Raw genomic sequence first — 25,089 nt, 5'->3', positions numbered from 1 at the left:
TACACACCAAAACATCAGCCGCCACCCCCAAAACTTCTTGGTTGCTCTAAGTTCTGCTCTAATCCCTGCCCATTCAGGTTTTTAGCCAATAAGAAATCAGGGTTGTGATTGACAAGGAATGATAAAGACAAAAATATAGAGTCAAATTGAATTGTGTGCCTTCAAGTTGATTCTAACTTATGGTGACCCTATGAACAGTGTTTTCATGGTAAGTAGGGTTGCCAGGTTCAGGGCCTGAGCCTGTATCTTTAGGAGAAGAGAAAGTCAGCCAAGTGCAGGTGTTCTTGCAACCCTGTAATGGGAAAAACCACAAGGTGGAATTCTCCCTTTCCCCCTGCACAACTTTTAAAGATACAGAAGACTTCTTGGAGGCTGGGCCTGGCAAGTGAAGGGTCAAATCTGTAAAGAAATTTGGATGTTAAAAGGTAGGGGCAGGGCATTCCAGGCAGGGGGTTGCCAACCCTACTTGGATATGGATATCTTTGTAGAGGATCCCTAGTCAAGCTTTACCAACAACACACTCTAAACCATATCTACTGAGAAGTAAGTCTTATTGAGTTCTATGGGGCTTAGTCCCTTAGTAAGTGTGTTTAGAATTGCAGCTCTTCAGGAGCATCCATCTTTATTCCTGAGTGTTCCCATCTAACATCTCCACAACACTAGGCTCCCTTCTTCCTACAATGGCCTTTGGGTGACTGGCCTGGCCTGGCCTGAGGGCACTTGAACCTTTTTGCTAGAAGCTAATTGGCTAGATTAAATGTTCCCTACCCAGGCTCCATCTTTTAGCTAAGATTTCTATCTTAATTTCCAATCAGATAAATGTTTTTGTATGAATTGTATGCACCAACCAACTGTGGCTGATGCTTAATGTATCATGCTTAATGATATCACTTGGACCCACCCCATGATGTCACTTGGAACTACCCTGTGACATCACTTGGACCCGCCCCATTATGTCACATGGACCCGCCCCATGACATCACTCAGGCCCGCCCCCAAAATCTCAGGGTTTGGGATGCTACTGACCTGGCAACCCTATTCTGGATGGAGTTGCAGGTGTGCCGCTTGAAGGTACACCTGGACCCTGCATTGTCACTGGAAACCTAGATGGCTGGAAGTGCTTATTTTCAGCATGGACTGGTTCACCAGTAGAGAAGGATGGAAGGAGCTGTAAATGTCTATTCTCTCAGTTTCTAATTTTTCCAGTCTCAGATTCAGTTCTACACATTTCTGCAGTAATCTACAGATTTTTGTTTTTAAATCCTCACGAAATTTCTTCAGCATTTTCATGCAAATTTGCTCTAATAAGTTGTAATCAACCTGAAGGCATCTAACAACAACAAATACATTTTTGTATGCTTTGTAGGCAGTTTTGACTGATATACATATTTGTGCAAGCAATTTCTCATAATATTTTGTGTTATTTTTACTAATATATTCATGTTTATGAACACTTCCCCTTAATATATGATCTTTTGGTAAACATTGGTTGGAGAACTGCATCACAAAATTTAGATAAGTGCAAATTTTGAAGGATGGCTGTGTTTCAGTTCTCATATTGTTTTGAAAAGTGTGAATTTAATAGATTTGGCTTTATTTGCAAATTGACTCGGATTTCTCCCCTATCCCTGTTCACTAGCTATGGCCACTGCTGGACTGGGATAGCCTTGCTGCAGTTATGCCTGCTCTTGTAACCTCACATTTAGATGACTGTAGTGCACTCTATATGGGGCTACCATTGAAGTGGGTCTGGAAACTGCGGCTGGGGCAAATGCCACTACCATGTTAATAATCGACACATCAAGTTGGATTCATATGACACCTGTTCCCTATGATCTGCAGTGGCTGTCTATATGCTTCCAGGCCAAGTTCAATGTATTGATGTTGAATTATAAGGCTCTAAATGATTTGGGGCTCAAATACCTGAATGAGTGCCTCTCCCTGTATCTGTCTGCCTAGTCACTGAGATCTGCAGGGGAATCCCTTCTCATGGTCTTGCCAGTGAACATTGTGTGTGTGAGAGACCCAAAATGGGCCTTTTTCCATTGTGGTGTCTTGTTTCTAGAATCCCCTCTCTCCGGAGTCCTGTCCGGTGCCTTTGGCATTCAGTTCTTGTTGTCAGCTAAGTTGTATTTACCTTTTAACACCAGGTATTGGGCCATTGGTTGCATATTTGCTATGACATTGCAGTTGTGTATTGTATAATTGGGTTTTACTATATGATGTAATTTTAATATTGTATTGATATAATTGTATTTTATGTTTTTTATTTGTACTGTGAATCACTCTGTGTGTGGTTTTTAAAAAAATGAAAAGTGGCATAAAAATATGTCGTCTCCTGGGTTTATATTCCATTGAATGATGTTACAGAAGAATTGTTGGACTTCTGTAATATTTGCATTTACTTACCAATATACAGGCTGAGCATTGGTGGAGGTTCACAGCATTAACACCCAAATGATAGGATTTGGGTATCATAGGATTTGTGCAGAGAGAGAGAAACTCATCTCTCCAAGCACCTCTTCCAACAATATATTTTGGTTTCTTTCTTTATTTCTCCCTCTGCTTACTTGTATAACTGCATTAGTTCAATATATCAGGGGTGGCTCTCCAGATGTTGTTGGCCAATACTTGGGGATGAATGGGAGTTGTAGTCTAGCAACATCTTGAGGACCACAGCTTCCCCTCCCCTAGTTTGCATGCTACAATGCTGAGGCCACCTTTCTCTCATATTTTTTATAAGTGAAGTTCCCCCATTGCTGGCTGTCCATGCCATTGGCAAACTGTACATATTTAACTTCTTCATGTTGTTAAAGACACAGGAACCACATGAGAAAAGGTTATCAATCCCAGACCTGATTCCCCACCAACCCAACTCTGACTCCACAGACAGGACCAGAGTATGGGGCAAAAGAGGATTTGATGACCCTCCTTTCCCAACCACCACTCTCCCTGATACTGCAAGTTCTTGTAACTGTAGTAGTTGACAACTAGGCATATATGAGCTCCAGACCAGCCAATCAGTACAAAGGCTCTTGCCCCATGGATATTATATGATGGGAGAACAAATGAAAAGTACTTCACTGTGCCCTGTCTTTGGAAAGAGAACTGGAGGTGGTGGGTGTTCCTTAGACATCTAAAGTCAAGCCTCAGAATATGCAGAATGAATGCTCCTCACCCAAAGCAGAGGTAGCAAGGAAGCAGCCAGGTGACTATTCTTCCATGTGAAGAACATATACACAGGAGTAGTGTAATTTATTAATTGATTGATTTCATTTATAATCCCACCTATCCTCCAAGGAGCCCAGATTGGCATACATGGCCCTTCCTCTTCTGATTTTATCCTCACATCAAAACTGTGAGGTCAATCAGGCTGAGAGACAGTGACTGGCCCAAGGTCTGAATGGTATTTAAACCCTGGTCTCCCAGGTCCTACTTCAGCACTCTAACCACTACACCACGCTAGCTCTCTTGAGTGGAGAGTTATGTTCAGCTGCCCTGAGTCACAGTCTTGTATGCTCAGACTTAGTTTGCAACTTTTTATCGTTGAAACTAGCTATTTAAAATTAGCAGAAGATTTTATATCATAATCTTAAATATGGGCATTTAAGCTTCAGGAAGAATGCCAGGATAGAGCTTGTCTGAGTAAAGACAGAGGAGGCAAATACTTGTTCAGTATAAGTACTCCATTAATCTTTTTTTATATTGTTGGACCTGACAGCCTTCCCTATTCAGGCCCCATATTATAAATTTGTCTTGCCAACTACTTCTCTGCTGTAATCTGACTCTAGTTTTAAAGAAAATTGAGAGTGGATATGTAATTTCACTGAATCACCTTTCCATCCTTTTTCCCTTGCCAGAAATTCTTATTTCCTCCTACAAAGATGGATTGAAAACTCTGGGGTGTGCACAGAGTCTGAAATACCATTCAAAGGCTGCAATCCATTACACACTTACCTGGGAGTAAGTCCCATTGAACCCAATGGAGCTTACTTCTCAGTAGACATGTATTGGATTGCAGCTTAGGTTTCAGTCACAGGTCATTGTTTTCCACAGAAGCTTTAATTCAGGTGAGTAACATGAGCTGGAGAAATATGGACTTGAATAAATGATTTAAGATACATAAAAAGGTAAAGGTGTCTCCGCACTTATAGTGCGAGTCGTTTCTGACTCTTAGGGTGACGTCTTGCGACGTTTACTAGGCAGACCGTATATATGGGGTGGGATTGCCAGTTCCATCCCCGGCCTTTCTTTACCCCCCAGCATACTCATTTTACCAACCACGGATGGATGGAAGGCTGAGTGGACCTCGACACCTTTTACCGGAGATTCGACTTCCTCCTTCCGTTGGAATTGAACTCCAGCCGTGAGCAGAGCTTTGGCCGTGTTGCCACCGCTTACCACTCTGTGCCACGGAGGATCTTCTTAAGATAGATACAGAATCTTAAAATCATATTTCATTTGAGGATCCCCTGTTCACTACCCTCCATCTACCCTCCACTAAGATTACCATCTTTGCAAAGTGGATGGGAAAATATACCAAAAACGTTCAGTAAATAAATTATAAAACCAATGAATGAATGTATCAGCATCTGACAGAAAAGGAAAAAACCCTGCAGGTTTCAGCTAGAGCCAATTATGTTTATCTTCTTCATTCATGATTTGAATGATGACATATACTTATCAAATTTGACCTTAGAGGAATGCTGATCTTGGGGGAGTTCCCAGGCCAGGTGGTAATAGTGGCAGCAATTTCTCCGCTCGCTGTCTCCGTTCAGGATCAGACGGAGGATGGTGATACCAGAGTCACCAACTGTACAGAAACATATTCGCTGAGTGGGCAAGTTCCCTATGACTTCTCCATCCAAAGAGGAGGCATCTTTATCCTCTTACTGTAGCAGATGGAGGCTAGTTTATGACCTGCCACTACTTGATAAAACAGCTCTGCGTTCCAGAAAAAGAATACAATATAGCACAATAACACCTTTGCTTTTGAAATTCTGGCCTGATAGTCAATTTATTAAATGTTAAAAAGCTGACAATAGACATAGGTCTCCGCCTTTTGCTCCAGCCACCATTGCGGTCATGACTGGCCTTGTCTGTGCAAACATGCAAGGAGGCTGGTCTGTTATGGAAAATGGGGCAGTGCCCCACCAGTTCTTTCTACCTCAGGGCTCATCTACATGATGGTTTAGTGTGTGTTTGGTGCTACTCACATCCCCTTTTAATTCATATGGTTCACATGACATTACTGGCAAACAGAAGCTATCATGCAGTTTCCCCCCTGTAAATCCGTACTATCCCAATCCTCTGATAATACGGTAAGGGAAGGAAAACAATCTTCACTCTGTATCTATAGTGCCTGCAGATGTTGTGCTTCAATGCTTTTAGGTGGGTGGGTCAATTGTTATCCTCTCCATGCCCACTCCCTCCTCCTCCCTTCATCCATTTTATTTCCTGAAGGCTAAGAAGCAACCTCTGGCTGCTTTCCCCTTTCTGCTAGCATTTTTATATTGCTGCAAATGGTGCCTTTCTTTTCTTTTCCCCCCTAACTTGTGTGTAAAAGCATAACATTGCTCAAACAAATATTTGTATTTCAGCTGTATTGTACCAGTGAAAATATAAATTGCACCTGTTTTTTATATGAAACTAACTGGTAGAACAAACTGAGCGTGCTCGGCTGCCAGGTAACCAGAGGGAGTGAAAATGTTAACTTAGAGGGCGTGGTCATTAGAAAACTGTGTGATTGATCCCCTCAGTGTGAATAGAAAACACTGTGTTTGCAGCTGGCATTAAACCCTTACTGTGGATGGTGCAAGTAGAAAATGGAGGTAAAAACAGTGTCTTTAGTACAAAGTAATGCCCCCATGTGGGTAAGCCTTTAGTTTCAGTGTTGCCTGTGAAGAACTCAACAGGGAAGAAGATGGGGTCAAAATTAGAATAAGTTGTCTCTGCCTGCCTTTGGCTGTGGGTCCACCTACAGTTGGCCTTCTTCCTTTCCACCCTACCAGTCCCAATGGGCACCAGCTACCACTGGCAAACATGAATCTTTGGGGACAGGAGGAGATTAATCTTCACAGTCTCATTTAGTCCATGGCTGTGAATAGTCCATCTTTTGATATGTGGCACCCTTCTTTACCTGTACCCTACATAGTGTTTCTTCTTCTTCAAACTGGAACAGATTTTCTAAACATATAGGGGACAAAGCCACACATATGGAATGCACAACAAAACATGCCAAAGGAAATTATTTTTATTATATCATTGGGTCTCTGCTTTGGCTGTTGTCCATGTTGGATGTGAGGTGAACGGAAACATTAAAAATGCGTTTGAGGGAGGGTCAGGAAAGTCCAGGATTAAGGAGGAAAGGCAAAGGAAGCAAAAAGGGAAGGAGAAACACTTGAATGGTGGTCAAAACTGGACAGTGGATGGACCTCCCTCCTTCTCTCTCTCTCATTCAGAGGGCTCCTGAAGTCGAGTGAATGGGCTGGGCAGAATGCTGGGAAAGGTATTTTTGTCTCTCCTCCTCTTCCCTCTGATAAGCTGAAGAATGGATGCAGATATTGCACAGTTCAGATAATTTCTGGAAGCCATAATGCTCCTGCAAATTCTGCATCCGGACATTGTTTAGGGCAACAAAGCCATATATGGGGTATCCAGCTGCATGGGCTTGCATGGCATGTGCCGTCATCACCACAGTTAAATAGCCCCTTCGACGGTACAGTGGAAGGGTGTAACCATGTCCCATTGCGCCTAAAGGTTCCATGAGGCTCCAGCTGATAGGGTGACCATTGGTGTCCTGGATGCAGGTAGTGGGGAACCACTGCACTATGTTGGCCAGGTACCTCCGGCTTTGTTCATTGCCCCCATGGAGCCATGTTTCATTCAGCAGATCAACGTGGGAGCTATTCAAGGAAGCAAGGGTGAAGCTGGGATCTAGCCTGGAAGAGCAGAGAGGTGAGAAGAGATGGAGAGAGAGCTGAACATAAGAATGCAAAAATTACCTTGCTGGCCTGTCCCAAAAGTCCACCTAATCCATCACTCTAACAGTGGCCAGACAGATACCTGGAAAAGCCACCAGTAGGGTGGCATGAAGGTGATAGCAATCTCCTGTTGTTTGCTGCAGAATCTAGTAGCTTGGGCTACAACCTAATGATCAATTAATTGTTCAGATTAACTGATGAAAGAACTTTAGAAACAACTGCAAATGCATCCCCGATTAATCAGTAATAAACTGATTAAAATGTTGTTTAATGTACATATACAAACTGCAGGAGGCAGGCACCATCTCAGAAGATCCCCTCCCCTCATCACTTTCACCCAGCAGGGAATGCCTCTTCTAAGGTGGTGTCTGCCACAGACAAAATAGCTCACCCTGCTGTTGGGATGCCTTTTCTAAACTGGACCCCTGATACAAACCTCCTTTTGTGTGGCATTCTCTCTCTCTCTTTTCCTGGAGAAGTCAGTGCCACCCCTTGGAGGGCTGCCCTTCGTACTGACCTGGCTGCCCCAGCCATGAGAAGGCAGACTAAGGCGTGAATGGCAGCTTGGACCACAGGCACCTCGGCAATGGAGATTCTCCAACTGGAAGCACCCCAGGTTTCCCAGTGCCTCAACTAGGGTGAAAGAGAGGGGGGGGACCAGGATGGATACTCACTGACGCTGAGGCAGTTTATTTGGGTTGGGGTGGAAGTAGGTGAAGTGGGGAATTGCAGTCAACTGGGCTTTCCTGGCGACAGCAGCATCTTTAGATACTTCATATATCCCATCCTGGTTGCCTATACCAAGCAGTGAAAAAATTCACAGAGAGAATAAAATTGGAGGGTGGGGCAGGAAGTTGTTAGATGTATTGAGCTGCCATCACTCAGCAGGGCTCCCAAGGCACACTGCTCCCTTTCTGCCCCTGAACGGTGAAGAAGCCTATTATCCTTGGGGGCTGTGGAAGGAATACAAGTGTAGCCAGGCAAGTGATGAGAGCCCTTGCGAGCCAATCAGAGGAGTTGAAAGAGGAACAACCATGACGACCTCATGGGAATGGTGGGTTGTGGGGTAGAGGCCATTCCAGAACAATGCTGCTTGTCAGGAGGCAATAGAAGCAGCATAAGCGTAAACTGCATGTTATTATTTTATGTAAGTCATTATGGGGGTCCTTCTGGACCAAAATGCAGACTAGAAATGAAATAAATAAACCCTTTAATTTGCCATTTTAAACATGCGTAACTAGAGTGATTAATGAATGGTTAAACATGGTTTTCCCCTCATTTTTTCTGTGCATGCTTATGATGGACTGAGAATTGTCATTTGTTTTTAATGCATCAGAAATAACCCATTATAAATTGAAGGGGCATTCTGTACTTATTCTGAATTAATTTTTATTGCTAAAACTCATTACTTTTGTCACCCTCTACTGCAGATATTGGGAGGAAATAAAAGTTTTCAACAAACATCGAAAACCCATCAGTGTTGGGGGTTCCTTCACTTCTGAGAGAAGAGAAACCCAAAAGATTGGTGCCACAATGCTAAAAGGCACATGCTCCAGTCCCAGCATGCTTTGTCACAGGGCCATGTGGCACCATCAGCTGATCTTCATCCACAAAACTAAGCAGCTGGAGTGGGATGCAGGGGGAGGAGCAGCTTCTCAGATCCAGAACCGTGTAGGTCTTTATACACCAGTGGTAAAACTTTATTGGCTTAGGGCAGTATATCAATTAAATAAAATAAATAAATAAATAAATAAATTCTAGCTTGTACGTTTTCTCCCCTATATATTGTTTTGCCCATATTTCTCTATTTGTTCACTTCAGCTGCTTACATTTCCCCATCAAATCTGGATTAAACAACTAAATTGAGTCTTCTCATCTTGTTACTCTTCCCTTAGAAAGAACTTCTGGTTACCATAGAGATAAAGGTTTTGGTCCCAGTTGACAGCATCTGTATCGAGCAACAGTGTCCGGTATGCATCAAGATCCCGGTAGAATGCTCCATACTGGTTGGTATACATATCCGCATTGTCTGAAGCAATCTTAAAGAAGGACATGGGGCACATTAACATAGGGCTTATCCACATGGCGATTTATTGTGTGTCTGGTGCTACTTGCATCCCCTTGTAATTCGCATGGTTCACATGACGTTACTGGCAAACAGAAGCTATCACACAGTTTTCCCCGTGTAAATCCATCAATCCTCTGATAATCCGAAAAGGGAAGGAAAAAATGTCTCCACACCACAGACTCTGTGCTCCGATGCTTTTAGGTAGGGGTGTCAATTGTTCCCCTCTCCACGCTCATTCCCTCTTCCATTTCATTTCCTGTGTGATGAAGAGAAACTCCACTTCTCTCTCCCTTTCTGTGAGCTTCTTTTATGTTGTTGCAAATGGTGCCTTTATTTCCTTTCCCCCCCAACTTGTGTACAAAAGCATAACATTGCTCAAACAAAGATTTGTATTTCACCTGTACTGTACCAGTGAAAATGCAAATAATCACACTTCCAGGTTGTTTTTTAAAATGAAAATTACTGGTAGAACAAACTGAGCATGCTCAGTTGCCAGGTAACGAGAGGGAGTTGGAATATTAAGTTAGAGGGCGTGGTCTTTAGGAAACTGCATGATTGATGCTTCCCCTCAAGTGTGACTAGAAAACACCGTGTTTGCAGCTGGCATTGATCCCTTACTGTACATGTGCCTCTGAGCATATGGTGAGTGGTGGCAACACCTGCAATCAGGACAGCGTCTTTAGCACAAAGTTATACTCCCATGTGGATAAAACTTCCTGCCTTTCCCTTAACTAGCCAGTTCTTAGTTTGCTGCCTTTTTTTCCGACAGGACTTCTGTGCTTTTTAACAGGTTCCTGTCACTCAACAATTTAGCAGGTAAAGCCTTTCCTAATGTGGAGAAAAAATGATAGGAAAAGCATCACCTGCTTACTTTTTTCATGTTTGGCAGCTATTAGTGCCAAAGGTGTCTTCCTACAAAAAAACCAACAACCCCTTTCAATTTGAGCCTGGCTTAGAGAAGGCCCCAGCACAGAAGGAACACCTCAGGATGCCATTTCCTGCTGAGATCCCATAATAGTACGTTCCACAGAATCTCCAACGGCTATTACCTCTCTGCGTGGCCGAGTGAGGACAGCTTTGAACTCTGGCCATGAATCCACAATCACCTCATGGCTAGCTGGGTTCCCACGGTTTATGTTCATGACTGCCCCATGGACCTGTCAAAAGTCATAGGATATCAGAACTGGTGCTGCAGTTGAAAGAGGCAGGGAAGAAAATCAGTGGTGTGGTGTGTCTAATCTAGACTTGAATCTGCTATGAGCCTTGAGTGGTGCTGTCTGAGTGAGAACTAGTGATGGGTGAATCTGGCAATTGCAGTTTCTCTCATTTCTAATTTTTTCCAGTCTTCAGTTCAGTTCTCCACATTTCTAGATCAGTTTGCATTAGAAAAAAAAATCCTCATGAAAATTCATCCGCATTCTAGTGTCAATTTCTCCTAATATACACATTTTTGCGTAACTATTTTCCCTAATACAAACCATTTTTATGTTATTTTCCCTAATATATGCACACTTTACCCTAGTGCATGCATTTTTGTACATGTCACTTGGCTGGAGAACTGCAGTGCAAAATATGGAGAAATTTCAAAGGAGGGTTGTATTTCAAAGTTCACACATTGTTTCAGAAAGTATAAATTAGTAAATTTGCCTTTTAATGTGAACTGAATTGAATTTCTCCCCATCCCTAGTAACTTCCTACTTACCACCTGATGAACAAAGTGCAGGGCCATTTTACATATTATACACATTTCACACAAACTGTACTCTCCATATGGCGCTGCAGCCAATCTTAGCTCTCTGTTGAGTATACTTGTATGATACTCACATTTTCAAGCATCTGTTTGTTGACCTAAAAACCTTAGGCATAAGCCTAAAAATGAAACATGCAAAGTTATTCTCAGATACCAAATGTAGAACTTTGGAAAAATAAAAGATGTTGGCAGGGGTCTGGGCCCATATTTCTAGCTCATAAACCAGATTACATGGCTCAAGATTACCACAAGTGTCTGAGGGAGGCTCTTCTTCAGCAGCCTCTCCAGCAGCTGCAACTTGGAAGGACAGGATAGGATCAGCATATTTTGGGAGACCAACGGGCAGGTACCAGCAGAAACAGTGATGATAAGCACCTGGGAGAGAAGGCGAGAGACGAGTTCTCTGTGCCTTGCTGTAGTCCCCAAATGGAGAAGCCGTCTATCTCACTGAAATTACAGACTTATTTAACCCCTGTGCCAACACAGGTACGTGATGGCACAGCAACTGAGCTTCTAACTGTAACATGAAAGCCCTCCCCCTTTCTTTCCAGCTCAATGCTCCAGACAGACAAAATAAATTCTCTCATGAGCCACTGATGTTCTGTCACACTGTCAGCTGCTCACCTGAGGTCCTCTAGGTCTTCCTGTTGAGACGTACAGATTGTCTTATGAGACACTGAAGCTCTGTCACACTGTCAGCGGCTCACTTGTGGGCCTTCAGAAACCAACAACACAACACAAACCCATTCAGTCAGAGTCTTGCCCAGCTAGGTCTTTGTACTGGCTGCTTTGCTTCAAGAAGGCGGAAAGTTACATTTTTACTAGAGTGAATGAACCATTAACAGGTATCTTCTTTGTATTCACTGGTACATCTAAGTAAACCTTGACCGTGGACTTAATGATCTTAGACCCCTCCCTTGTGGCCTTGATGGCCTTGTGATTTCAGTTGTGAAGCACACAATTAATATTTCTCTTTTCCCTCCCACTGCTATTCAGCTTACCACTGTTGCCCTGCCTGATGATTCCTGCATTGAGCAGGGGGTTGGACTTGATGGCCTTATAGGCCCCTTCCAACTCTACTATTCTATGATTCTATGATGTGTTAGAAACACAAAGAAGAGTTTGCTATTCCTGATTTAAAAAAAGAAACACCATGAACACATGCAGTTCCACATAATAAAATTACTTAAATCATAGCACCATTATGACTACTGGAATAAAACTGAGTAGACTTTACCAGGGTCCCAAAGGACATGAGGTGTTCAACTCACTGGGAGGAAGGATGGGATATAAATTTAATAAAATAAACAAACTCTTATTCAAGAGAATACAAGAACAAGCTCACTGCAGACCGTTCCCACTCAACAACACAGGGAAAACCAGGTATTGGGGGTGCATGATGTGTGTGAGACCATTGGCTTGTATGCACATCCCTGGTCTTCCTCCCCATCCCTGGATACAGCCTATACAGCCTTTGTACATAAATGCAACGACCTGGAGATGCCTAATGTTATGCTATCAATGGCTACTAGTCATGACAGTTGTGTACTACCTCTATTATCAGAGGCAGTATGTCTCTGAATACCAGTTACTGGGAAATGAGGAGAGTGCTATTGTGCCCAACTCATGTCCTGCTTGTGGGCTTCCCATAGGCATCTACTTGGCCACTGTAAGAACAGGATACTGGACTAGATGGGTCTTTGCTCTCATCTGTATCTGGGCTCTTTTTACAATCTTACAGACAAAAGAGCCCTAGAGTCTTTTTGGTTGGGGATGTGATAGAAGAGAAGGGAGTGCTTAACCTTTACTGTGCTAGGCATCTTCTCCCTGAAACTCTACTCCCTCTGCGTTTGCCCTTGCTAGTATTCTAGTCCTATGTTTACCTCACAAACATGGGCCTAGCATCCTGCAGGGTGATAACAACTGGCTGGGGAAGGGTTAAGCAATCTCTTCCCTCCCATCCTCACTCCAGTGCAAAAACCCCCTCCCAATGGCACTCTGCAAGGCCGATGGGCCACCAGGGTTTTGTTATACAGTAGGGCCCCACTCATACGGCAGGTTACGTTCCGGACCCCCGCTGAAAAGCAAAAACTGCTGAAAAGCGGAACTCATTGAATAGAATGGCGCGTGATGACTGAAAACCGCCATAAAAGCGGAACAAGCGCCCTATGAGTGGGGCTTTAGTCTAATTGCATCTAACTGAGACCGCTGCACTAGCGAAGCGCCGTAAAGCGAAGCGCCGTAAAGCGGGGCCCTACTGTACACCCAGTGTAAAGTGCTACTTATCTCATTTTATCCTCTCAGTTGTTAGAGAGTATTGGGAAATAGCAGAGTTTAGCTTAGCGTAGCTTGCTCAGTGTTTCTGTGCAGCGTGTGTGTGGTTTACCTGAGAGAAAGCAAGTTTTTACCTTGCTTTGAATTATGGAGACTTCAGTTTTAAAATAAGCAAATTAAACAAAATACATACTTGATAGGAAAGGCTCTAGTTCTAGCTAACTAAGGCTGCAATCCTATACCCACTTACTTGGGAGGGAGCTCACTGAGCTCAATGGAGCTTACTTCTGAGTAGACACATATTGTGCAGCAGTAACTAAGTAGAAGGTACAATGGCCAGACTTGGTCATTACCCTCATAGGGTTGCCAGGTTCAATCCCTGAGACTGATCCTGTATCTTTAGGAGAAGAGAAAGTCAGCCAAGTGCAGGTGTTCTTGCAACCCTATAATGGGAAAAACCACAAGGTGGAATCCTCCCTTCCTCCTGCACAATTTTTAAAGATACAAAAGACCTCTTGGTTGCCAGGCCCAGCCTGATACAGGATCAGTCTTAGGGATTGAACCTGGCAACCCTACTCTCATGCTTCAGGGGAGAGGAACAAAGGGCTCATGTACACGGTGGTTGACTGTGTGTTTTGTGCTACTCACTTCTTCTTTAAATTTGCATGTTTCACATGACATTATTGGCAAAAGAAGCTATCATGCAGTTTCCCCCCTGTAAATCTGTACTAGGGTTGCCAGGTTCAGCATTGCATTTTTTATTTTAATCTTGTTTACTATACTCTTTTAAAACTTGTTTGAGTTTTGCAATGACCATTGGTTATAAAGTTAATTGATCTACTGCATACTCCAAGGAATGCTTTATTACTGAAAGATAGAAATGAGTGAGTCTTGGCAGTGTACGAGGAATATTGTATGAGAATATCATGTATGAGGAATATTGCTTGAAAGAACTTAATCCAGCCATTGAGTCTTCATTATTAGAATCACGGAAAGACGTTATCATGAGAACTTTGTCCAGTATTCTGATCTGTGTTGAGTCAGATCTGCCCTCATGACCTACAGTTATTTTTAACATTTGCATTTGTAAATGCTTGTGTAAGAGAGTATGACAGCAGCTCTGGACTAGGGTTGCCAGGTCTCCGGTTTTCTGCCGGAGTCTCCAGCAAAAGTGGGCTGTCTCCAGCCTCCAGCCATATTTGGTGTGAAGAGGCTGATCTCCGGCTTTTGGACGTCCCCCTCAGGCACGCATGCGTGATTGACACGCATGGCTGCTGGGTGGGAGGAGCAGCCGCGATGGGCGTTTCTGGCTGCGGTTTGCATCGCGGCCGATAGAGCAGTTTGGAATCTCGTTTGGAAGCAGAAGGCTGCTGGGTGGCAGGAGCTGGAGCAGGTTGGACTGCGGCTGATTGCAGAGAGAGAGAGAGAGAGAGAGAGGCCTGAGAGAGAGAGAGAGGCCTGAGAGGCCTGAGAGAGAGAAAGAGAGAGGCCTGAGAGAGAGAGAGAGAGAGGCCTGAGAGAGAGGGGGGGGGCTGAGAGAGAGAGAGAGAGGCCTGAGAGAAGAGAGGCCTGAGAGAGAGAGAGAGAGGCCTGAGAGGCCAGAGAGAGAGAGAGAGAGAGGCCTGAGAGGCCAGAGAGAGAGAGGCCTGAGAGGCCAGAGAGAGAGAGAGAGAGAGGCCTGAGAGGCCAGAGAGAGAGAGGCCTGAGAGGCCAGAGAGAGAGAGAGAGAGAGAGAGGCCTGAGAGGCCAGAGAGAGAGAGGCCTGAGAGAGAGAGAGAGAGAGAGGCCTGAGAGATGGGGCTCAGCAGTCTCTGGCCATCACCACACCTTGGGGGAGGAAATTCCATTCCTTTTCTGATTGTGGAAAGCTGGTGGTTCCATGTCTGCCACTGCTCCTTGGATTGTTGAAAACCAAATGTTTAAATAAGCAAAATGTATAGCAGGATGAGGTTGCCATGTGATTTTTCCAGCTGGGTTTGTGTGTGTATGGAACTTCAACAGGTGAACAGGCCCGTCCCCTCATCTCTGTGACAATGAAAGTTCTACGTCTTGAATTTCTGGCTGCCACCCAAAGAAAGCTGGCAGCCCCGGGAACAGGTGGGTGCAGAGTGGGTCTTAAAATAAAGAATCTTGCAGATGGAAGGCAGGGAAAACCAGGCCAAGTTCCCCAGGAACAATGTCTGTTTCCTAATCCCTGTCCCTGATAAATCACAGTTTCCATTTTAAGCATCACTTGTGTTGGAATTGTGGAAATGCAACTCGATTTGGGTGTTTCCATGTCTGGAGGGAGACAGAGAGGAGACCTCCAGGTTGCTAGGCTGTACCTTTCCTTTGGTCATATGCTCATCTTCCTTCCTGAAAACTGATACCTCTTAGGAATGCTGACCACACCTTCCAACTCTTTTCTTCCTGCTTCTTCGCTGTCTCTTGAAGAGAAGAGATGTCTTTGCTTTGTCTCTCTCACTATTGTGTATTTCCTTCAATGAAGCAAGCTGTTCCTTATTTTACTAAGTCTGAATCCTCAGTTATTGCTGCAGCGTAAAAGTCTGCTACTTCACAGGGAAAGTCTCTCTCTCTCACTCACTCTCTCTCTCTCTCTCACACACACACACACACACATCAGCGCTGGGTCTGCTCTTGATCCCAAACCTAACTCTGCTAACAAGTTTCTAGTCTTTTTTCAGCATTGAGTTGCCTCCACTCAAGACTCTGGAAGTTAAACCTCTCAGTGTGCGTGCAAAGCCCCCCCAGCAGAGTAGGAAGCCTCTTTTTGTCTGTCAAGAGCCATTGACCACCAGCAGCCAAATCAACCTGAGGCCCCAGCTGGCTTTGTCTGTGGGTCAGTGGCCTGAGGAGATGCCTTGGGTCAGCTGCCAGCTTGCCCAATGTGCACTTTCAAAATTCTCCTCAAGCAGAGACTGCCCAGTGCTGAACACCCTCCCGCCTGAGAAGAGCCTGTGGAGCAGGTGATATTGGGGGACCTGCAGGCCAGAGCCCGTCCCCCCCTTTTAAAGCAAGGGAAGATGGCCGTAACTCAGTGGTAGAGAACATGGACAGTCGCTGCCAGTCGCTGTAGACAGTGCTGATGCTGAACCAGATGGACCAATGGCCTAACTCAGTATAAAGCAGCTCCCTGTTTAAATCACCCTTCATTCAGAACCATAAGGACTAGAATCTTACTTTATTTTTAGGGAAACTGTTGCACATGCAGAAGGGCCCAGGTTCAGTCCTCAGCGGCATCTCCAGGTAGGGCTGAGAGACACCCCTGCCTGAAGCCCTGAGAGCCGCTGCCAGTGCAGACAGCACTGGGCTAGAGAGCACCCATGGGTCTGCATCCAACATTCCTGGGTAAATGAAGCGGATCCTCGCATCTGGTCCAATCCTGCCTCAGGCCAGGGCTCGGAGTCTTAGTTTGCCTTGGCCACCCTGCTTCATCCGCCCGTGCTGGGAGCTGCACAGCAGGAGTTGGGCCCATCTGTTCTCCTGGTACCTTTCAGTAGTTTTCAGGTTCCCTTAAGGACATAAAAACATCTAGTTCCTCACCCCAACCGTAATAGGAAGCCTGCAAGCAGGACCCTTCAGGGAGGAAGGGCGGGATATCCGTTTAATAGATAAATAAAATAAATAAGCGCAACTGGCCTTCAGAGGCATATTGCCTCCAAATATTAATGCAGCTTCAAATAGCATTTGCCTGTTTTGCAGCCACATCACACTGTTGGCTCATATTCAGTTTGTGATCAACAACAATCCCAAGATCCTTCTTGCATGTAGTATTGCTGAGCCAAGTATCCCCTATCTTAATAACTGCATTTGGTTTCTTTTTCCTAGGTGTAGAACTTTACACTTATCCCTGTTAAATTTCATTCTGCTGTTTTTAGCCCAATGCTCCAGCCTATTAAGATCCCTTTGAATTTTGTTTCTGTCTTCCAGGGAATTAGGTATTCCTCCAAATTTTGCATCATCTACAAGTTTGATAAGCATTCCCTGCCCCTCCTCATCCAAGTCATTAATAACAATTTTGAAAAGCACTGGGTCCAAGACAAAGCCCTATAGTAGCCCACTAGTTACCCCCCCCAGGTTGAGAAGAAACCATTGATTAGCACTCTGAATATGATTGTGTAGCCAACTGTGGATCCACCCAATAGCTGTTCCATCCAGTCCACATTCAGCTAGCTTGCTAATCAGAATATCATGTGGCATTTTGTCAAAAGCTTTGCTAAAGTTGAAATATATTGTGTCCACAGCATTCCCACAGTCTATCAGGGAGGTTTGTTGTTGTTGTTATGTGCCTTCAAGTCGATTATAACTTATAGCGACCCTATGAATCAGTGACCTCCCAGAGTATCTGTCATGAACCACCCTGTTCACATCTTGTAAGTTCAGGTGTGTGGCTTCCTGTATGGAATCAATCCATCTCTTGTTTGGCCTTCCTCTTTTTCTATTCCCTTCTGTTTTTTGCAGCATTATTGTTTTTTCTAGTGAATCATGTCTTCTCATGATGTGTCCAAAGTATGATAACCTCAGTTTCATCATTTTAGCTTCTAGTGATAGTTCTGGTTTAATTTGTTCTGACACCCAATTATTTGTCTGTTTTGCCTAGAATGCCCTCCCTTGTCCTTAACATGGCTGCAACCATATCTACTCAGAAGTAAGTCCTATTGAGTTCTATGGGGCTTAGTTCCTTAATAAGCATGCTTACAGTTGCTGCCTTCAGGGGCATCTGTCTGTGCTCCCATCTAACGTCTCTGCAACACTAAGCTCCTTTCTTCCAATAATGGGCTGGCCTGAGGGCACGTAAACCCTTCTTCCCAGAAGCAAGTAAGCTAGATTAAATGTTCCCTAAAGGCGTTGAACTGTGACCTGGCAGACCAGGGTTTGAATCCCCACACAGCCATGAAGCTCCCTGGGTGACCTTGGGCCAGTCACTGCCTCTCAGACTCAGAGGAAGGCAATAGTAAACCACCTCTGTCTGAGTACTGCTTACCATGAAGACCCTATCTGGGATCAACTTGAAGGCAGTCCATTTCCATTTTGCATCACCCTAAGCTTGTGAGAAAGAATGACCTTGTCACTTCAGATGGACCTAGGAACACCCTATTTTAGGTAAGATTTCTATTTTAATCTCCAGAGAATTTTTTTTGAATGGTATGCTCCAAGCAACTGTGGTTGATACAATGTATCATGTTTAATGATATCACTAGGGCCCGCCCCCTGATGTCACTAGGGCCCGCCCCCTGATGTCACTAGGGCCCGCCCCTGATGTCACTAGGGCCCGCCCCCATTTTCTCAGGTTTTTGGATGGTTCTGACCTGGCAACCCTACTCTGGACATACTTGAATTGCCACTGGAAATTGTGTGACTCATTCAGCCAACTCTTTAAAATTCAGGTTGTTGCTGAATTACAGATAGGCCTCTTGTAAGAAGACGTGTGTATGGGTTTAATAATTTTAAATGTGTAATGATCTGCCAGTGTTTCTGAGGGGTAGCCATCCCCTTCACATTCCAGACAATGAGATTTAAAGATATTGGAAATGTTTAACGAATTTTGTGTCCTGCATTTAGAGATGGGTGAGCCCAAGGCTATTCATCCTGGTAATGAATCAGGCCCTTCAAGTGTTCTACTTCAGCCTCAAAACCTCGCTCTCAAGGTATCTTTTTAATGTTTGTAAGAACACTTGAAGGGGCCTGTCAGGGATGGGTTTCCTCAACCTACTTTGTGTAAACACAAGCTTAGTTTAAGTGTCTTGCCTTCTTAATTTTCACTGCCATCAATTAACTCCAAATGCTGTCAAAAATTCCTAGTATTACCCATATAGGGTTCAAAAACTATTATTCATTTTTTTGGTTTATATCTTTGAATGTGTGAAATGCCATCGGTAGCAACCAATCTTGTCTCTCCCGCCTCCCCCTCCCCCCAGATCTTGTGCCAGTGTTGGAACACCAGTTGCACCACCCTAGTTTTGCTACTGGTTAGGGTTGCCAGATAGCCAGTTTTCGCCTGGAGACTCTGGATTTTTGGGATCCTCTCTTGGTCTCTGGGTGAGTCACCTTCATCTCTGGATACTTGAAAAAGATACTTTTTAAACAGGGAAGGGCTATAGCTCAGTGGTAGGGCACATGCTTTGCATTCAAAGGTCCAAAATCCAATATCTGGAAAATACTATTGCCTGGAATCCTAGAGAGCCAGTGCTAGTCCATGTCATCAGGACTGAGCTGTATGGTACCAAATGGCCTGAGTTAGTATAAGGCAGATTCCTTTGTTACTAAAAGTGGAAAGAGACTCAATGGCCATAGTGACTCCAAACTTATGTATTTTATTTACAACATTTATATACTGCTTTATTATAAAGAACTTCAAAGCAGTTTACAAAAGGAATTAAAACAATAAAATTATTGGCAAAAACAGTTAATTACAATATAAATAGAGAAGATACCCAAAGTATCTGCACAGCCAAGGCCAACAGTATTATTAAATCTGCATTGTGAGCCTATGTACACAAAAGGGTTATTATCTGCCTACATTATATGGCTAAGGATACACAGAGAGAGTTCCATGTGATCCTCTGTTATTCCAAGTAAGCGGGGAAGGAACTAAATGAGCCTGTGTGCTCAAAATAACCCTCTTGTAGCTACTATGTTGTCATTAACATTTATGAACACAACTGAGAGCTACCTTTTTCCTTTTCATGAGTTTTCATACAAAGTAGTGGGGGTAAGAAATATATCCTTCTACCTAACTTCATCCCCACCAGTTGTGGCTGATTTACAGTGCACTCCTGTATATGTCTAGTCAGAAGTAAGCCCTACTGACTTACACCCGTGTAAGTATGTGTAGGATTGCAGCCTTAGTAGGAATAGAAAGATGCATTCATTTCGGTTCGCTCAATTTCTTACTTTTTCAATCTTAAATTCAGTTCTCCATATTTTTGCAGCAATTTGCGGTATTTTTTTAAAAAAATCCTCACAAAAATTCTCCAGCATTTTAGTGCAAATTTCTTCTAAGCAATACATTTTGGTAGGCAGTTTTGAGTGATGTACACATTTTTTCAAGCAATTTCTTGTCATATAATGCATCTTTGTATGTTATTTTCACTCATACATTCATTTCTATGCACACTTTCCCCAAACATATGCATTTTTGTTTACGTTGGTTGGCGAACTGCATTGCAAAATTTGGATAAGTGCAAATTCCAAAGGATGGCTGTGTTTCAGTTCTCATATTGTTTCAGAAAGTGCAAAGTTCATAGATTCATCTTGAAATGTGAACTGAATTGAATTTCTCACCCATCCCTAAGCGTTAGGGAGCAACTGTGATGTTGAAAATAAACTTGTTGAATAAGAAGAGTAGAGCTCATAAGCAAAGTAGGCTTCTGCCTTTGCTCTTTCCCGCAATCACCTTCACCAGGGCTCCCTTTACTTCTTGGTTCCTCAGACTGTAGATCACGGGGTTCAGCATGGGAGTAACAATGCAATAGAACAATGAGACAGTCTTCCCCTGCTTGGGTGAGTAGTGGGAACGGGGCCGCAAGTAGGCAAAGATGGCTGTCCCATAGCACAGGGTCACCACTATTAGGTGGGATGTGCAGGTGGAAAACGTTTTGCGCCTTCCCTCCGCTGAATGGATCTGGAAGATGGTTGAGAGTATGTACACATAAGACACCAGTACAAGGAAGAAGGGGGTGAGCAGAATGAGGACACCAGCTCCCAGCATCACAGCATCCCCAACAAAGGTGCTAGCGCAGGCCAGCTGCTGGACAGCTAAAACTTCACAGCCAAAGTGGTTGATGGTCTTTCTTCCACAGAAAGGCAAGTTCAGAGTGAACACTGTCTGCATCACAGCATTCACAAAGCCACAGAGCCAACACCCTACTGCCATCTGCATACAGAGCCGCTGATTCATGACAGTATTATAATGCAAGGGGTGGCAGATGGCCATGTACCGGTCATAGGCCATGACAGCCAGCAGGATGAATTCAATTCCTCCCAGAGACAGAGAGATATGCATCTGCACCATGCAGCCCACAAAGGAGATGGTTTTATGCTCTGCCAGGAAGTTGGACAGCATTGGAAGGATGATTGTGGTGGTGTAGCACATGTCCAGGAAGGAGAGGTGGCTCAGAAAATAATACATTGGGGTGTGCAGGCGTGGGTTCCTTTTTATTGCCAGCATGATGAGCATATTCCCTGCCAGGGTCACAAGATACATCCCCAGAAAAAGAACAAAGAGGACTTTCTGAGTTCCTGGATGACTAGACAAGCCCAAGAGGACAAACTCTACATTCCATGACTGATTTCCTCTTCCCATATTCTGTCCAGAATCACATATCATCTATGGCATAGCAAGAAAAATGATTATTATTTGTTCTTCATTTCCTGTTCATTATCATGAGAATCACCTTGGTAGAACAGACAGAGGTCAACTGTATCTCATCTAGCTTTCTGAGTCCCACACTGGCCAAGCAAATGCCTCAGAGAATCTCCCAAGTAAGGCATGATAGGAACTGCTGTCACCTGTGACTGATCCCCAGCATCCCATAATTAGTCATGCACTGCCTCCAAATAGGGAGGGACCCAGCATGGTGTGTATGAAATAGAGTTTTGCCTGAGAAAAAAGGCAGAACAAATTTTGTTAACTCTTTAATTGAATTATTTTTTACTAAGAAGATTTTCAGAATATGCATATAACCATATAATCATAAGATACCAAAGGAATAGCAAAGAATCACCTTGTCACTAAAAACAGCAGAATTTCTGGGGCTTAAGCCCATAAAATGTTCGTCCAGGTCTTCATTCAAAAACCTCACAGATAAGCAAAGCAACAGCATCACTGGGACATTGTCCAGGGTCTTTGGTGCAGCTTTGCACCTTCATGGCATATCCCATATGCAGAGGAAGGTACATCATGCCAAAAACTATGCATCTTGCAAGCTGCCTTGATACCCTCGATACCGGAAGGCATCAACCCTGTTGTACATTGGAAATTAGATCAGTGGTTTCCAAGCTTTTTTCCCCATTGACCACTTGAAAACTGCTGCGGACGTTGGTGGACCACATAATGATTTTTCTACCTGTTGTTGCAATTGTAATGTGCTGTGCTATATGCTGTGTGGTTTTTAATTGTATTTTTATTGTTTCTTTGATTTCTTATATTGTATTTTACAGAATTACAGTTTGCATTCCATAGAATTCAAGAGGTAATATAATAAAATACAATGTGAAAAAATAAAAGAAGCAATGAAAATGGAATGAAAAATCAATATGAATATTTAATGTGGACATGTCACGGACCTCCTGAATGAAGCTCACGGAGCACTGGTAGTGCATGGGCCACAGTTTGGGAAGTCCTGCCTTAAATCTTAAAATAAGTTAACTCAAAAGACATTCACAGAAGGAAGGTTTGCTATTTCATCCAGCAACACACACACACACTTTCAGCAGCCACCCATGACCCCCAAAAAGCCTCTGTGTGGGGTCAGGCAGGCCTCCTGAACAATGTGGGATGGGATGTGAAGGGCTGCTGGGAGTTGGAGGGCACAGGAAGCTTTCCTTCTGTGAACACCCATAACTTATCTTAGGATCCAACCCACTGAATCCTGGGCAGGAGAGCTTCTGGACCTGGGTTTCAAAGAACAAATAGTACTGAATCGGTATGGCACTATAGTTTGGCCTAAATTCTTCAAGGTCTTTGAATCCTTGGCTGCTGCTGTTGTTTTCATTTCTGGGTATCTCTCTTGTGACTTGCCTCACCTTCTGCTTCCTTCCTCCTCCTCCTCATTCTCTTCATCTACATTTGCTAGACTTGGATCATCACATATGGGTAGGAGGGAGGGAGGTTACTGTTGAAGGTTTGACTATTTCCTTGTATTCTAATGTTAACAAAAATGTTTCAATAAACCTTAAACTGAAGAAGATATTTCTTGATGCCCGCCCTCAATCTGCTTTGGGCTGGCTCCCAAGTCAAAACTCTCTCCATGCTCTGCCGAGCTGCCGTCCATCACATAGAGCAGGGATGAGCAGAAGATAAATCAGGTAGAACTCTCAGTTATTTGCAGTAGATCAGCAAGGCTTTCTGGTCATGACACCCAGTTTGTTTAACAATAGGGCTGTGAGCACACTAGTCACCTACAGCAAAGCTTTTCCATTGTCCACACCTCAAGGGGCAACAGCTTGATCTTCTGATCAGTTGCAAAATCTGTCTGAAGTTAATTTTAAAAAAACATGTGCTTGAGCTGCTCCCATCAGGTTTTACAGTAAAAAGGGGCAGGGTTTGACTAGCGTCATGTGCCCCTGTTTTCAGAAAAGAGAGGAGGAGATGCACTGGAACCGGCAAAACAATAAGTGTGATTCTACCCTAGCAAACAACAAAACAACTTTTTTCCAGGTAAATTAAGCTACTGAAATGAATCAAGCTAATAGGAATGGTCTGCTGTGTGACAGGACTGCAGTCAGTTCAGTTCTGGTGCTGAAGACAAATTCATAGGCTCAGAGTGTGCTCTCAGAGGTAGCCTGTTCTCTAATTCTAACTATATTCTTTTGCACATGGTTCTGGTTGGTAGATCTTGGGATTCCAAAGAAGCCTGACGGTTGTTCCATCCCTGAGGTAAAGGACACAGCAAATGAGCTAGCCTGTCTCTTGATACAGCCAAGGCAATTTGGCGGGGATTTCCACATTAACTGTAGAACTTTTCCAAGTCACCATCCATGCTTGTGACAATTGCTGCAAATTAGATGCATGTGTGTAAGATTTTTTTTAATCAAACAAGCAAACAAACCATGCGCTTAAAGGCACAGCTACACAACATGTAGTTTGGCATTAAGGCTACAATCCCACACACTCTTACTTGACAATAAACTTAGCTGAAGTCAGTGGGGTTTATTCTGAGCAGACACGTATAAGATTGTACTGCAGGCCAATGCAGACATTTCAAGAAAAGAAAAGAAAAGAATGTAGCTACCTTGGAGTAGTGGAAGATAATTTCTAAGGTTCTACAAGACAGGTGTTCCCAAACTGTGGTCCATAAGCTTTATTCAGTTGGTCTGTGGCATTGCCCACATTAAATATCCATATTGCTTTTTAATTGTATTTTTATTGCTTCTTTTATTTCTTATATTTATTTTGTTGTATTACAGTTTGAATGCTACGAGTGCAAATTATAACACAATCAAATACAATATGAGAAATAAAAGAAGCAATAATAATGCTGTTAAAATCATACACCTTCTAGCACATTGCATTACAATTGCTACAACAGGCAGGAAAAAAGATTAAGTGGTCTGCCAAGACCATCAGCAATTTTCAAGAGGTCCATTGCCAAAAAGGTTTTGGAACCACTGCTATAAGAAATTTGAGAGAGGATTCACTTTCCATGGTGTGTACACATGTGTTTTTTTAACTTCCTGTCATCTCTGACCAAAGAGGTTTGGCAGATTTTTGGCAAAACCAATTTATCAGGTGTGAAAGTGGAATGAGAGTTGTATCCAGCTAAGTTATACTCAAAGTAGACCCTCTGAAATCAATGGATTTAAGTTAGACATGATTAATTCCAATGGATCTTCTCTGAGTATGACTTAGTTGGATGCAACCCTGAGTGTGTACACTTTGCACTACAAGCCTCTCTGCTTCTGGCCTAAAACTCAAACTGATGGGAATGGGCTCTTCATCGTACCTGTGCCTGGGTAACCCTCTCACCTCCTGGTCTGTAGCATTTCCAGGAAGTGTTCTGAGTTTTTCATCACATTTTAACTCTGTAGAACCGCTGAGACTGGTTCCCACGTGTACAATTACAAGTTTTACAGCAAATGTCACTTTGCCTGTGGTTCCGCTACTGGGCCAAACACAATAAAGTGATTAATGCTCTTGCATAGCCATATTAGATAGTTAGCCAGGAGTTCCGTGTGATGGACAAGAGGATTCTAGGGCAGCTTTGAACTTAGTTGGAGAAAAGGAGCCAATTAGAGTAGGGTAAAAGACAAAGAAGGTATAGAAAGTGATACTTTCATTCCTTGTTATAGCC

General features: G+C 43.5%; 3 protein-coding genes across 3 annotated transcripts in view; 1 reads left to right on the top strand and 2 right to left on the bottom strand.

Annotated features, from left to right (window-relative positions):
• The window catches only part of KDM2A (lysine demethylase 2A), a 542,877-nt gene that overhangs the window by 109,503 nt on the left and 408,285 nt on the right, over positions 1-25,089 (top strand). The window lies entirely within an intron of this gene.
• On the bottom strand, positions 6,458-11,125 carry LOC133377930 (glycine N-acyltransferase-like protein 3). The gene is made up of 5 exons (XM_061612726.1): positions 11,048-11,125; positions 10,101-10,208; positions 8,896-9,022; positions 7,658-7,778; positions 6,458-6,941 (listed from the first exon to the last, which is right to left on the bottom strand). The coding sequence occupies exons 1-5, from the start codon at positions 11,123-11,125 to the stop codon at positions 6,458-6,460; spliced, it is 918 nt and encodes a 305-aa protein (XP_061468710.1).
• On the bottom strand, positions 20,427-21,380 carry LOC133377929 (olfactory receptor-like protein OLF3). The gene has a single exon (XM_061612724.1). The coding sequence runs from the start codon at positions 21,378-21,380 to the stop codon at positions 20,427-20,429; it is 954 nt and encodes a 317-aa protein (XP_061468708.1).

The sequence above is a fragment of the Rhineura floridana genome, chromosome 2 (assembly GCF_030035675.1).
Source record: "Rhineura floridana isolate rRhiFlo1 chromosome 2, rRhiFlo1.hap2, whole genome shotgun sequence".
NCBI classification, from domain to species: domain Eukaryota; kingdom Metazoa; phylum Chordata; class Lepidosauria; order Squamata; family Rhineuridae; genus Rhineura; species Rhineura floridana.
The sequence above is the reverse complement of the archived record's forward strand: the minus strand, read 5'-3'. Positions and strand labels throughout refer to the sequence as shown.